The 16,233-nt window shown below is 39.0% G+C and overlaps 1 protein-coding gene across 3 annotated transcripts in view; it reads left to right on the plus strand.

Annotated features, from left to right (window-relative positions):
• Positions 1-16,233, plus strand: part of ralyl (RALY RNA binding protein like) — a 123,590-nt gene that overhangs the window by 42,399 nt on the left and 64,958 nt on the right. For all 3 annotated transcript variants that reach the window (XM_026180039.1, XM_026180040.1, XM_026180041.1), the window contains one exon: positions 12,255-12,528. In XM_026180039.1, coding sequence (XP_026035824.1) covers positions 12,273-12,528 — 256 coding nt within the window. In that variant the 5' untranslated portion in view covers positions 12,255-12,272. The remainder of the gene's footprint in view (positions 1-12,254; positions 12,529-16,233) is intronic.

Raw genomic sequence — 16,233 nt, forward strand, 5'->3', positions numbered from 1 at the left:
TCCAAAAACAAGTCAGTCCCAGCAGACTCCCATGTTAAAATGACTAAATTTACCACAGAAAAAATGTGTGTGTTCACAGCCGGCTACAAAACTAGCTAATTTACCCCTTCAGAAAACCTGCACAGGAGCTGGTTTTATATATAACTCATCTTTTTTAACTTTGGCAGCAGCAACTTGTTGTGTAACTTGTGTGAGCTTTTGAAGCATTTCTTTTATAGAATTATTTGATAAATAATTTGGTGTGCTATGTGGTACAGACAACTTTAGAAGTCTAAACTCATCCTTAATAGTCTTTCTGATATTCATGTTTAAACATGGCCTCCAATTTCAAAGTGTGACAAAAGCATGCTGAAAGTGGGTCGATGCTTCATTTTCCAATATATATCTTGAAAAGTGTTTGATATATGAGGGTAAAATTTCACAGCAGTCATTATATATTTCCAAATTTTGGACAATGACATTTTTAAGGAAATCAAAGGTGACTGAGCAGAAGGCCCATGCTGATTTGATATTAATAAATGACCCAAATGTTAACACTCCCACGTCAACATGTTGGTGACCTATGTGCTATGCAATGGGGCTTCACAAACCATTGTGTGACATTTTTGTGGCTACCTCTGTTTTTAATAAGCAGTCTGACAAAAACACATTTTTAATGTAATGTTACAAATCACAAACCCTTAAAGAGCTTTACAATCTACAGTATTAGTGAAAGAACTACCTCTCAGTTCACTAGCTTTTATACTGACTAATACTATTATGCAATGGTCATGGGGGGCTTACAGAAAAGTAGGCATGGATGTGACACCAACAAAAGACATATTTTGTCACAAAATGCACAAAACAGTGGCCTCTCATATGAGCAACTCATATGAACAGTTTGTTTTAAGGTGGGATGAGTCATCAAGACGTTATGGCATTTAACCATTTTTCTCATATTTACAGTCTTTTTATATGCACCAATTAGACACATGAGTGATTTTGTCTCGTCATTTGAAAGAAGCCTGCAAGGATGCAGTAATGAAATATTCTAGCTCTTACACCCAGGTTTTCTCTCCATTCTTCCATACTGTTACTGGCAATATTTCATTATTTTCACGATTCTGCCGCACAAAGACGAAATAGGAAGCCTGTGTGAGAATGAAGCAGTTGACACATGTGGTGTTAATTAGTAGGGGAATATTGATTTAACAGGTGCAGGTAGAGAGACTGTAGAAGTCCCTAATGAACATTTCCCTAAAGATGTGTCATTCAACAAGATTTTCATCCCAACTATTTCTTGAGATCTCTCTGACGCACAAGGTAGTAAAAAGATAACATAGATCTACTGTAAGCTCTCCAATGAACCTCTGGAATTACTAATAATTCCCTATTTTAGCTAAATGTCTGACTACGTTTGACTGATCTCAAGCAGCTGTAATTACCAAATGTCTGCAGCCAGAAGCTTTGTATTTCACACAGGCGAGGGACAGACTTTGTCTCAATTAGCTTCCGGCATTATCTCCTCTCCCTTTCTCTACACCTCACACCTCAGTGGCACTGACAAGGATGTTTGTACCTGCTATACACAGCGGCACTATCAGTTCAATCCTTGGCATGACTTTGAAGATTAGTCACCGAACCGTGAAGAAGCTTTTGAAGTGTTGGGGGGTTCTTTGAAGTTTGCGATACAAGTTTTTTTTTTCTTACTTTCTCGCTTTACCTTGTCAGTGAGTTACACAAAGTTTCTGCTACCTTTGAACATTTAGCCTGGCAATGAGAGGATGGTGCCGGCGCAGGCATAAACATGACAACTATGAAGATTTGTATCATCAAAGTCCATCTGAGGAGTGTTTCAAACTGTCTTCAGTGTACATATCCTACAGGTCCCTTCATGCTGAACTGTCAGGGTTATTCTCACTGATTAGTATCTCCTTCTTTGGGAGACCACAGGAAATGGAACAATGTGACAACTTGCTCAGGCTGTATTTACTCATGTTCTCATTTCATGCATGTTAAAAGGTCCAATTTAACAAATAACTAGTTTAGCAAACTTTGGTTGTACCAATAGTTTTGAAATATTTATTCTTGCCATGCGGACAGTGATAAGTGACTAGAATAAACTTTGCATCCATTCTGCACTTGGCAGGCAGAGAGATTATGAATAAAAATGAAATTGACATTGGAAACAGTGAAGACATAAAACCTACCCGTTGAAGCTTGATGAACACATAAAGGAAAAACATGGCCAAATTTTCTTGGCCCAGTCCCCACGTCTAGGCTGAATGTCTCTGGCTGCTTACCTCAATACGAAACTAGTGAATTTCCGGTGATTTGATTGATTGTGTTGCTTGCGGTGTGAACGTACAGTTGAGCCAGCTGCACTTCACAGCCGATGGAGAGCAGGACTTTGCCTCTCAGTGCCTCCAAACCATCACACTCTGTTTACCGCCAGCAGAAATATGTAAACAAATCCAAGGCAGGGCAACAGCCAAGCATCTTATTTATGCAACAGTTTCAGCACCAGGCGGTGCTATAGGGAAAGGCAGATGATACCAGAAAGGACCTGACACATCGGTCATAGCTAGATTGCAGATGGCTGACCAGCAGCTCTGTAGCACCACCGGAGAAGAGGCGATGCCAAATATATCTTCCTTATCACCCTTTGGAGTTTGGCTCAAGAACAGAGGACACTGTATATTCAAATGCAAGGCCAACAATGAGAGCAAAGTGCATAAAAGGTGAAAAATTTGCTTATTCTGATGACATTATACAGATAATATCCCTTCCTTTCTGCATAGTAATTCTGTAAATGAGACCCGTGAATTTTAAGGTAATTTAAATTCTACTGAGCTGTTGCCAAGCCTTTGAAGCTCAGAAATTGCCTGTCATCCTCTTACAATACCGACTATTGAGCTTGTGCAGTGCATAGGGACGCCTATAAATAAGAAATATCCTTCTGCAAACTGTTAATTGTAGCAAGTCAAGAACAAGATTCAGTGAACTACTCTCTTTCAGACAAAAAATACTGCTTTATGGCTACATGACTGCAGTACTAAAACCCAGGCTGCACTTTGTATTTTCATTACAGTCAAACCAAACACCTTTAAAAACTTAAGATTAATTCTGCTAATGAAGAGTTGGGACTTTGTTTTACTTCTCCTGCAGAGTAGATGTTAACAAATGCTAATTTGCCCCATTAAAAATTTGTCCCAGCTGCAGCGACAACCTGGAGAGCTAATGATGACACATCCAGATTTAATGAGGGAAACAGAATGGTCATCGGGCCAAATAGGTTAGATCCACCAAATCAAAGAGTAGCTTTACAATATTTGAGCATTTTTACACTCTCTGGGTTAATGTCAGTTGGAATTTTATTAGCTTACCCTTATGAATGTTAATGCAGTATAGCAATAGTTAAAATGCAGTTGCACATAAAAAGATAATTAGCAAAGCACAACCAACACAATAGTCGTTAAATGCCAATGTGTCTTCTCTACAGTAATTCCAAAGGAAGTGCTAAAGTGAAATGCAAATTTGAGCAGATTCCACGGTTTCTCTGTCAGCCCTTTCAGTACCCGTTAGTGTAAACCAGAAACAATCGTCTTTCTTGAATTAACATTGGATAATATCGTGGTTGCCTGCAGTGGTGAATTCACAGAGGAGTATCTCCAGAGCCTGCAGTTTCCCGCAGCTCTGCTGATTTTTATGTCATCCTCCAGTTGCAGGTTTTATGAGCCACAGCTTTATTGTTTTGGTTCACTTTCACATCTCTCATAGGAGACAGCGTTCTCATTTGAAAAATCTACTGTACAATACCTGTTCATATCAACAGCAAACATGCAAAGTTTGAGACAACAAAGAGCCGCATATTTCATTTGGTAAAGGAAAAAGTAGGAAATGTAAAAGGACAATACATATTGTACCCATTTTTCCCCAAAGCTGTGTGTACGGACAACTGTTTGTCTGAATTTCTTAAAGTTGATAATCAATTTAATTCAGCTCATTTCCATGTTTGTCCAAAAGTGGACAAAAGTCAGAGAACAGTTGGTGTTCACTGTGCTGAGTGTGGTTGGATATATGAAACTGTCTTCTCTATTTATTTTTTTTTAGAGTAGGTGAATTTATTGTAATGATAATAACTGCTATAGTTCCACATGGCATGAATATTGGTCGTTGCATCACACAGTGGTACCCTAAATGATGATGCCCAGAGGATATAGGGATCCAGCCCACATTAAGTAAAGTGTGGCATTGCTAATATCCTCATTTTTTTAATCACTAAATGCAACTAGTGCAAATATTTCCTGAGTTTGAATGCCACTTTATTAAAATCACTCAGAGCAGAAAGTTTATTTAAGCTTATTTTAATGTTTGCTCCCTGCTTAACGTACTTAAGTGTACTTACGTACTGCACTGCTGTCTTTCTATTTCTGTTATGTAAAGCTTAACACTCCACTGCACCTAAAAGATAGAAATTTCCATTCACAAGCACATCAGACTTGATGAATTCTTCTGGTTTGTAAACAATAATGTATGTATGTATATGCAAGTAGTTAGTTCCACCTGTGATTGATTTCTTTTGTTATTTTGTTTCTTGTACTAAAGTGAATGATTTCGGCTCTTTCCCACACCTGAAACGTCTTGATTTTTGATGTTATTTTTCTGCTTGCCCATTTTGAGGAGGTGGAAACATCCAACTGCACTGTGGATAGAAAGCTTTTAGATATCCCGTGGAGCTATGTTCCATAGTGGAGAGGAAGCTTTCAAAACAATCATGCAGAGTGGGTTTTATATCACCCCGATGCTATTCTTACCAATCAGATTGGATTAAGAGCAGACAGAGATTGATCTATGCTGCGCTCGAGAGCTCACTGTGTTTGACCAGATTACTTTTAACTCTGTGCAGCTGTATACTACCATGGAAAGAAATGAAATCTTGTCAGTGCAATTGAGGTGTTCCCCTGTCAGTCACAAACAGCAGACTCCCCCTGGATAATAAGAAATTCCTCTTGTATATCATCCAATGTTTGCTATGCCCCGGCACACGGGAGTTTTTCCCATCATATTTTACCCATCACTTTCGTGCAGGTGAATGAGAGCCAACTGAGAAATGACTCCATTTGCATGTTAGCTAATTGTATCGTTCCTTCAGGCTTTCTAATAGTCAATGAATTTTCTGAGAACAGAGTTCAGGGGAATAAAAATGGTTGGCGCTGCGACGCATAGCCACTATTTGTAGTGAAATGAGGTTTGCTGCAGGTAAGAGGAAAAGGGGCCCAATGTGAAGGGTTGTGGTATTGAAGTAAGACAAGATGTATGAGGTACATAGTCTTTCTTCCAAGGCTATAACCACCCAAGAAAGAAAGAAATGCTCAAGCATAAACTGAACAAAAAAGTAATAAAAATTAGTAAGCACAGTCTGCTTTTTTTTTTTTTAAATAGCATGCTGTGCCACATAAATTACACACAGGAGTATTGTATCATTACTGTCATTGCTTGTACTTAAAACTCATTTCACAAGTAAAAGCACACTAGAGGAAAAGTTCAGTAATTTATTAAACAGGGGTTGCATAACAGACGTCATGATTGATGAAATTTTGTCCATGAGCAGAGAGCTAATTGATAGGTTTGTAGCTTGAACCCATCCGCTGGAACGTTGAAGACAATATAATTACACTGCAAAGCAAGACACAAGTAGGCAAGCTTCTTCATGTTTCTCGTGCACGGGAGAGAACCGGACAGGCACCGTTCCTTCGCTTGACCCCAGTTGCTCTCGTCCGTTCTCCCGTACCACTGTTCTTTTATTGAGGTTACATGAATATGCATAAGTTCATTAACATATGACATCTACATACACACAAAGAGTACCTTGCCAGTGTGTGTGTGTGTGTGTGTGTGTGTGTGTGTGTGTGTGTGTGTGTGTGTGTGTGTGTGTGTGTGTGTGTGTGTGTGTGTGTGTGGACTGCTGATCAAAGGGTCAAACATCCTTGGTCAGGAAGAGGGTAGCCTCCCCCTCACCCTAGATGGTTCATCCTAGATGACACGGTGAGGAAGTCCTGCAGTTCATCTAAACAAAGAGCACTTAGACTAGAACAGACGCAACTACGTTAATCCTGCCATAAAACAATAAGACACGGTATGACCTCTCATGCTCCCAAAGTGCTGTCTAATACACACAAAGTTTGCAGACTATCAAGGATCAAAACCTCTACCAATCTACAACTAATTACAAAACTCTAAGCATATATAAGTAAATATTTCTAAGCATAAATGACAATCAACAATACAAACCTAACACTAATGGATGCACTTCATCCATTAGAATGGGGTTCAATTAAGAGCTGTGATTTTTAGGCCATGTCTTGGGACTGTAACACCTATTTAACGTATTAGGAGGTGGTGAACGTGAGTAAAACAACAACGATCCTTTTAGCTCTGCTTTGGTCTCCACCACCTTCTCAGTGTCATGACAAACAGGTTTTGTCTCTGCGTTTTAAGCTTAATATTCTTTATTATTTAGATTCAGGAAATAGTTTATTCTTTCTTGTTATTAGTTCAAGCTTAATTTTGAGTCCTGCTTTTCTGTACCTTCAGAGATTTTCAGTTTCTTTTGAATTCTGCAACTCAATGCAACAATGTTACATTTCCTGGTTGCTTTATCTTTATGCTCCCAGTTTAGTCTTCTGGGATCCCTAGCCTTCAGCTCTCTGTCACTGGAAACCTAGCTCCTCTTTGTGTCTATAGTTTGTTATTTGTGTCTTGCTGTTCATATTTTGTTAGTGTCATACTGTGCTTCTGACCCTCTTCCCCAACTGCACCACCTGAAAGAGGTCTTTTGTGTCTGAAATTGACATAACATTGAGGGGAAAATCTGGTTGATGGGGTTAAGACAAGGCTACAGTAGTGTTTTTTGTTTTGTTTTTTTACATCATCCTCCAATTTTAGTTAAAAAGCTAAGGGCAGCTTTGAAGATGAGATTATAATGATTATAATGATTTAGCAGCCTCTGAAAACAGTAATTAAATATTTAAAACCATAAATCCCATTCATGGTTTAGGTTAGCAGTCAAAAACATCTCTTACCTTAAGAGATGTTGCTCTCTTACCCCATGCAATTAACTGCTCAGAGAACAAAAAACAATGACTTGTGATAGTCATAAACAGTGAGGTTGTGTAAATGTCCCATTGAACAAAATTTATCTCACATTTATAGCACTTCAAACACCCTATGCCAGCAAAATTAGAATGGCTCCTCCTCCTCCTCCTTTTTATAGGTCCACTTTGCAGTGGTGTAGCAGAGTTGAAGCTGAGGCCGGCACTGTGTACCTTGACTCATAAAGCCAAAGGGCAGCAGCTGATTGAAAATGTGGAGAGAATTAGTTTTATGGCTTCCTATCTTGGAGACTGGAGTCCTTTTTTTTTAGATGCAAATAGAATAGTGGAAAGTGCTGTATAGCATTAAATGTGTTTACGGCCTTTATTCTGTTCATATTAAATTTAATTTCCGTAACTGTTCCTTCACCTTTAAATCAGGCGAAATGTTGGGAGTGCTGTTTCTCTTTGGATCACAATCGTTTCAGCCTCTGACCACACTTCACAAAAGTGCACATATTTATGGCTGGCTGCACGACTGAGATACTCTGCGGCCTATAATACAAATAGAGCTGTTGATTTACAAATAGGATTTTTTTTCACAGTTGTTGCTGTTGCTTTCACGGGCAGAAAGACACATTTTAAGTCAAGATATAAATGGAAGAAATCTTTGAAGCAATTATTCTAACTTTGCGGTACACGGTGGCAACGCTTTTGGAAAAGGTGTATCGGGTTACCTTTCTCTGTTCTGTTTCAGCGAGCAGCTTCTTCGGCCTTTCCTCAGCCCGTCGAGCTGCCTAGGCAACAATCAGAGCAGAGAGGCTGAGGCATCGTGAAGAGAAATGTACAGTGGTGGAGTGGTAGGAAATTACAAAAGGAATCAATTCAATGAGTTCCCTCCATGAAAAAAATGTCTATAAATCAGGCAGAGCCAGAGCCAAACAACAACCTTTTAAGAGCCTGTCTACCGAGGCACAATGCATTACAGAGCAAGAGAGAGCTCAGTAATATGGCTACTTCTGCACGAAACCCTTTCTTTTTTCACTCAACCGCTAACCCAACACAGCAGTGCTGTCAACTACATAACCTTGATACTTTTTTTACTGACCTTATTTGTATGTCTTTATCATTGCCATGATATTGGGCTTCTCTTACAAAACATATTAGAGGCAAAGCATGCTGCGCTTTTCTGTAATGCCAGAACATCAAAGTGTTTTTTTCCCCAAAGGAGACGTCCACCTTTTGAAAAATGTGGCACTTATTCTGACACGACCACGCCGGCATGAAAGTGAAAATGAAGACTTATCTGTCTTCACCTCTTAACTGTCAAAAGGCAGTACAGTTGAAGCTGTAATCATTTTTAAAGAGTGGGCTTTGAACACCAGGTCGTTACTTTTCCTCTAAAAGCAGTTTGCAGAGCACGTTTCTGTTTTTTTTGATAACAAATATCAGGTCCTCTAAAACAATTCTTTTTCCAATTACATTCCTGGTTGAATATCACTTCCTGCGCTGTTTTCCCATGTTTCTCCCTGTGACGCTATCACCTCAGAGGACAAGAAGCTTAATGGAGGTTGTAAATATACTAAAAGGCAAGGTCAGCAGGAAAACCACTGATGGAATAAATTAGTGTCCCGTTCTAAAGAAAACAACAGAGAAGACAACATGAAATATAACAGTAAGAAGGGGTAAAGTGGTCCGAAGGCCAGTATCCACTCCTGATTTATTAAACTAGAGAGGCAACCTAACCCTTCTCCACTGATGTGTCATGTTCCCTGTGACCTGTCCATGAACATCCATATGGCAGGAGTGTCAGACTGGGGTTTTGAACTAGCATTAGGTGGTCACTGTGGTGCTCGTTTGAGTTAAGACATGCATATCTGTGTGCCTGCACCACATCAATTTTCAGTGTCTGCCACTGATAAATGACAAGGCCACTTGAGGGCTGGTGAGCAGGAGTTTATTCCCACATGTGGCAACGTGCAGAAACAGCACATCCATGCAACACTGTAAACCCGAGCTGCTGTGCGACCACAGTAGGTGCAAATAGTCAAAGAAATAACATGAGACGTTAGGTGATATAACACATAAAACATGTGTTGCCAAGTGAAAGAGTAGCGGTAGTGTGTGTTGCCTGATCCCAGACTCAGGTGTAATGGATGCATGACACAGAATATTTCCTCTGTAAATCGCACGGCTGTTCCACTTTACTGGTTGACTGGGCAGCTTTCTTCTTTATCTACTGTGGCTTCAGTGTGTGAATTGCACCTTTTCAGAATTATTCTCCTGCCACATACAGCCAATTGCCGAACAAAGTTATTATGGGACAGCACATCACAATAAAACTACACTGTGTAATTGTGCAGAGATTGACGCTACGCAGTGGGCAATCAAAGCTGCCGCGCCGTAGGAGTCTACAGCCGTTTGCATTGGAAATTATGTTTGGTAAAGGGAAAGAGACTGCCAGTCAGAAATGCGTACGTGTGTGCGCTTGTGTGTTCGTGCACGATATTCCAAGAACATCAGCGTTACCTTGGTTACTAATCCTATTTACTGAGGATTGGATCCATTATTCAGGTTCTTCGTCTCAAAGCTGAATAGTTGTTATCACAGTGTGTCAGGGACAGAGACTCAGAGCAGGCAAATATTAAATATGCAGTGTTTTCTTCACAATATTTCACAGTATTTAATGGACTAACTGTAATCCATTTTGGAACATAAACTGTAATGAAAACCAGGATTTTTCCAGCTATAAAAAAACAAAACGACATGCTTGCAGTGAAAAGAAAATCAAAGGAAAAACTGGTGGAAAAATTTGGGGGGATCAATTTACCTATCTGCTGTTTGATAACCGTAATTAAACATACAACAATGATCGCTCAATAGTGCATCCTTTCATTGGGTAGGCATAATTGCCCCGATGCTGCGACCAATCATCTTTCGTGAAAACTAACATTCAAGCCGTGAAAAGGTCATTTAGGAATAATTGCAGAGGAGGCCTACAAAAGCTGAGGCTAATGTACGTTGATAACTTGACAGCACAGAAAAGTCTGAATAAAACTGTAACACGAATTACAGCCCACGCTTTATGTGATCAGTGAAATGGCACACAAAGCATTAGGGATGCAACAATATGGGTATTGAGATAGCAAAGCTTTTTCACTGACAGCTACTGTATTTGGTTTCTCACAAAGCGGAGAGAACTGCTGTGACATTCACATATTGTTGCTTCTTCTTATGCTCCTCACAATCATCCAGTGGTAGCATTTCAACCATGAAAAATGTGGCTTAGGTAAGCAGTTGACTGGCCAGTGACATTGTACTTTACATACAGAGAAGGAAACCTTCAACAACAACAACAACAACAGCCTTTTCAACAAAAAGGTGCATTAAAAAAGTAGAACCCAACTAGGAAAAAGGGTAAAAGTTTAAAAGTTTAGTAAGTTTTAAGAAAATGATATGTTGCTATCAAACAAGTCATTTATGTTTATCATTTACTAAAAACTAGCTATAATTTGAATTTAATATGATAACATTGGTACATATAATAACACACAGCATTGGACCCGTGCCACAACAACAGTAAGGCCAATCTCACTCCCTTCTTGGTGTCATTTAACCAAAACCACAATCTTATCCTAAAGCTATTAAGTAGGTTTGACACCTAAACTATCTAAAACAAAAAGGGCAGTAAAAGCAAAAGTAAACACAAAGTGAAAATGATTGTGTGTTATTGACTAATTACACACAGTCTAAGTCCATGTAGTTACAGCACGCACAGTTGTGTTATAATAGACAGCCAATTTGTGTTTATAGATGATCTATATAGTATTTATTAACCATTTGCAGAGCTTAGAAACATCAATCCAGCTCCACCTGTCAGAATGAATGTGGAATGGGTAAAGATCATGCATTCAGACTGATTCAGGCCCGGCTCCAATTCCTATCCTGTCATCTCCCAGCACTCTCTGCCCTGATCCACTCAGAGTGGCTTATTTTGTCCAACACAACCTGTGTTCCTCATTCAAAATTGCTCATCCTTCCAAAATTACACCGAAAGATCTAAAATCTAATTAAACAACATGTAGATAGTTCTGTAAAAGTTGACATGGTTGCCTTTACTTCACATTTATGAAAGAATTGGAAAGTTGCCCTACTTTTTTGAGTTAAACGTGAAGTACTTATAGTCGCTTAACTCTAAATATTAACAGAGGCCGTCATTCATCAGTTACAGAACAATTATTATTAAAAGATGTGTAAGCATTAAATAATGGTGCAATTTCATTAACAGTAAAAGCATTATTTTTATTAAAAATGAATTTTCCATTCATTAACTACGGTTAATATAAAGTATTACTGGAAAAAAGTAATTATCCTGCGTTTCATGGAGCTCCGGTGTGTAATATGAGTAAATAAATGTCAAATGACTCAAGTTAAATTGAAGTAATTTTAAGTGTATGTAAAATATCTGTTTCAAAATCTCCTTTCCAGAAGTTTGACTTTTACTTCATCTTTTTTTCTATCTAGTTATATTTCATGTCACATTTCGTGACAGTGGATTTGTCACCAGCCAATCACATGCCCCCAGCTGGGTCAGTAAAACATCCATTCACAGCAATGCTGTCAGTTGCTGGAGGAATCACAGAGAGACTCTGTGTGTGTGTTTTACTCTTTAAAGTAGTTGTCTGACTGAGAAACATAAAACCACGATGCCATGTTAGCCAAGGTCACAAACCAGCACACCGAGCTGGCTGGGTAAGTAAGTAAGAAGCACATGTATGTGATGAAGAAGCAATGATCATCATTCAGAATTGGCTAAATTTAGTGTTGTTGCAGCTCAAGAAAGGTCAGTTGTTAAACCGTTATATTTTTTCTTTCCTTTTTTTTAAACTTGCAGTGTTTTTGATTTCTCTAAGCAGCAGTTAGGTAACTGGTGACAACTCTGCAATCATGAAATGACTTCTTTAAGAGTATTATTGGATATTTTACTGATTCTGAATTAGTTCCTGAAGTTCTTCAAAAACGGTTCCATCTATAATTGTGCTTATTTATTTGACTATCTGTGTCATTATGTTATGTTAAAAAAATAATATTAAACACTTCCTTTGGAGCAGAATTAGCTGGAGTTGGCCTGCCCGTCCTCTAAAGCTTTCCCCCTCCCCTCCCCCTCTGTCTGTGTCCCAGGAGGGCAACTGGAGGAGAATGACTGGTAAAACTCAGACCAGCAACGTGACCAACAAGAATGACCCTCGTTCCCTCAACTCCAGAGTCTTTATTGGCAACCTCAACACAGCCATCGTCAAGAAGACCGACATAGAGGTCATCTTCGCCAAGTATGGCAAGATAGTGGGTTGCTCTGTGCACAAGGGTTACGCCTTTGTACAATACATGAACGAAAGGAACGCCCGAGCAGCAGTGGCGGGGGAAAACGCCCGTATCATTGCTGGACAGCCTCTTGGTGAGTCTTTGCTTTGTTTTTGTTTTGTTCTTTTCCTCTTTGCTCTCAGGTATCTATCATTTGCTATGCAGATTTTATTAGTATGAAAGCCCAGTGAAATATAGCCTATACTGTACTTCACAAACACTTTCCTCTTGAAATACAGAGGCTTGATCTTTGCTGGAGGAATGGATTGTCTCTCTCGGGAACAAAAACTGCCTTAGGCATCTTTCAGGCTTTTAGTTTAGAGCCTCTCTTGGCTCCTAAATGCTGAAATGTCTGTGTTTGTTGTCATGCTGTTTTTGAGAAAATCCCTGCTGAATCATTTAACTGATCCACTAGTGGATGTAAGCACAGTTTGATTTTAACATTTACTAAACATCAACTTGCAGAAAGTGTGTCAAAGTTCTTGTGACATACTACTTAGAGCGGAATGGAATTTATTATGTGGCATGGGATGCACCTCCAATATGCTGTGCAAGCACTGCTACTCTACTGTGCGTGCACTTTTTGTGTTTTATGTTGTTGTTGTTGTTGTTTGTGGATCGTGAGTGGGAAAACTTTTCATATTTGGAATTGTTTTGTTCCTGGCTGGCAGGCAAAATGTTTAAGCAATCAAAAGACGTGAGTCAAAAGTTAACTTTTTATACAAATGGAAACAAATTAGAAAAATACCGAAGAATCATTGTTATACGGTTTTGTGTGTCTTCACTCCAGAAGCAAACAAAGCTACAATTTAAGTTTCAGTGTTGAATTAAGTTTTGTCTCTGAAGGGCATTGTCTGGGGCCTTATCTTGTTAAAACATCTTTGCGAAGCCTAGGGGTGAATTGCAAAGATACAGTGGAGCACATTCCTAGACACTACTGCTATCAAACATAATTTTAAAATGATCATGACCAGATAATGCTGTGCATGCAGGCAGGCGAGCAAGAGACCTTTTGATTAAATTCTCTGCAGCAAGTTTAGTGTTTCAACTAGGGAGCCTGGGCTCTGCAGTGAGTGCAATGTGCAGGTTTTACTGAGTGTTAGTCATAATGCAATAACAGTAAAAAGAAATTAAACCTTCTTTCAGTGCTAAGGACCAAATTAACCATTTGGTCCTTAGCACATCTTAAAATTAACTAAATGCAATCTCAGATGAATTCCAAAACATGGTATATTACACTTTGTCATTATTTATATAACAAAAGTCAAACCAGATGCAGAAGCAGTTTGCAGAAAGCAAAATACATTCTTACAGCTTCCGTAAGAGACTTTAAGAGACTAAGTAGCAGTCAGGTGCTGCTAATCAATGCACTTGATAATTACATCAGGAAGTGTGAGCACCTTATAAATGCAGACGTTTTAGTGGTTTGCAGGTCTGGAGCATTCTAGTGTGGGTTAAAACATTACCAAGGAGGAAAGACACCAGAAACGATCTTAAAGAAAGAATCGTTGGTGCCAGTCTGGTAAGGGAAGTGTTGCAGGACAATTTCCAAACAATTAGAAATGCTTCATTCTGCAGTGAGAAAGAATACTCACATGTGGAAAACATACCAATTACCAATCTTCCAGTGAATGTACCACCCCAAGGTCAGACTGTGCAGTCCTCAGACTGCTCAATGAGCTACATCTCAGGCTCTACAGGCCTCACTTAGCATTTTAAATGCTGAAGTTTATGACAGCACAATTAGTGAAAGATGGAGAAAGTATAGCTCATTTCAGGGCTGCCAGGAGAAAACCTGTCCTACTCTTGTGTCTAGAAAGAAATTAGCAGCATGGTTTGAAAAGTTGCAGCTGAATCAACTTTCTTGATGAATATCTTTTGGACAAAGTGGTGTTTGCCAAACATGATGCTGTCCATTATGGCCAAACACCAAATACTGCATTTCAGCACAAACACATCATACTAAGTGTTAAGCACAGTAATGGAGAGGTGATGATTCGGCTTGTTTTATATACCAAAGTAATCTAGAGTCAAATGTGAGGCCATCTAACCAACAGCCAAAGTTTGTACAAAATTGGGACAAATTAACAGGACAATGATCTCTCTCCTTCACTCAGACTCAGTGCATTGTACAGCTAATAACAATGAACTAAAAATGACTAGACAGGTATGGCGTGGCTGGAAGGGTTTCCAAGAGAAAGCCTCTTCTCTGTAAAATGAGATATTTGTCATTAGGCTCTTATTTCATTGCAAAGAAACACGAGGCTCCCTACGGAAAGATTGAAGAGGTACGATAATAACTGAACCCATAAAAGAACATAGATACAAAGCCAAGACATGGACATAATAGTGGATAATAAGGTAGACCTACATGATCACTTTGGTTACCTTGCAGTTTTGTGTCTTTATGATGTTGTATCATAAAGACACAAAACTTTTGGTTCCACCATGATTTTTCTGTGACTATGGAGTAAAGAAGGACACAGCTTGATTGTCAGCTTGGACTTGAAAGTGATCTTTCTAATCTTTTTGAAAAGGGAACATTTAATGAAAGAAAATGCAGAGCTCATTTAAAAGTTGTCTGTTCTGCATCAACCAGACAAGTTATTGATCTGCCTCCTTTCGACACAGCTTATATCTACCAAAACACCAATAGTCTGACACCGGTAGTCTGACTTGACTCTCACACCCTCCTATAAAAGTCTACTCATGTGGTTCTTTCAGCTGCTTTTCTCTTGTTAAGATGTTGAGCTGTTCATGAAAGTGTTTCCTCTTTGCCAATTATTGGATATTTCCCCTGCACGCTTAACAAATGAGATGTTCCTCCTGAAAACTGATTGTGTGATTGGAGCTTTCTAAAACAAATAATAATAATAATAATAATAAGATTTTTTTTTTTAATTATACTATTTCTCTATCAAGATAAAACATCAGTATCAAGCACTGATGATCTCTCGTTGACTGGTTAATGTGAGCTAATGTGTTTTTGCTCTTGAGGATGTGCATTAGTTTGATATTTATTGTTATGGATGTTACAATCAGTGAATTAGCAGGGAAAAAACTGTTATTAAAACCATTCACGAGAAGGTTGATCAGCCGACGGAGCCAAAACCATATGTGAGCAATCCACCGAAGGCCTAATAAGAGTTAAACTGATTCATTTGTGACTTTAATGCTAGACAGGTGACTCTTTTTCATGTGTGATTGCTTGTTTTTGGTTGAGAAAACAATAATAACTAAAAGTATTTTCATTACTACAGAGTTCATTTCACACGAAGCAAGACAATCCAGCCTTCACTGCTATCACTCAGTCTGCAAGTCATGTGGCGTAAGTAAGACTGGAAGATAGATCTTTAATTGACAATTTAGACCACCCTTCTTCTCATCCTGCCAAGCTGATGCTTTTTATATTAACATGGCAGAGAAATGAATCAGCCCCGTAATGATTTTGTGATGAAGGATGACCTCCCCAAAGCATCCGGCTTCCTGTGCAAAAACATTTCATTAAAGGGTTATTACCTGCAAGTTGATTGCACGTCAGCTTCACAGGTACGCTAACATTGCTCTGTTACTAAAGGACCGGCATTCATGTGTGTTGCTGTTTGAGCCACTGTTGACAATGTCTGTTGTTATCATTGACCGCCCGCGCAAGACGAATCAACAAATCTTTGTGTGGGGGGAGAGGAATGTTTGAAAAAGCACAGTTTTGAAGTGGGAAAAGAGGTCAGTGGAATAATCACATCATACTTCGACTGCACAGCTCCACTTCAGTTGTGCAGACCCAAGGTGATGACTAATC

The sequence above is a fragment of the Astatotilapia calliptera genome, chromosome 9 (genome assembly GCF_900246225.1).
Source record: "Astatotilapia calliptera chromosome 9, fAstCal1.2, whole genome shotgun sequence".
Classification (NCBI taxonomy): domain Eukaryota; kingdom Metazoa; phylum Chordata; class Actinopteri; order Cichliformes; family Cichlidae; genus Astatotilapia; species Astatotilapia calliptera.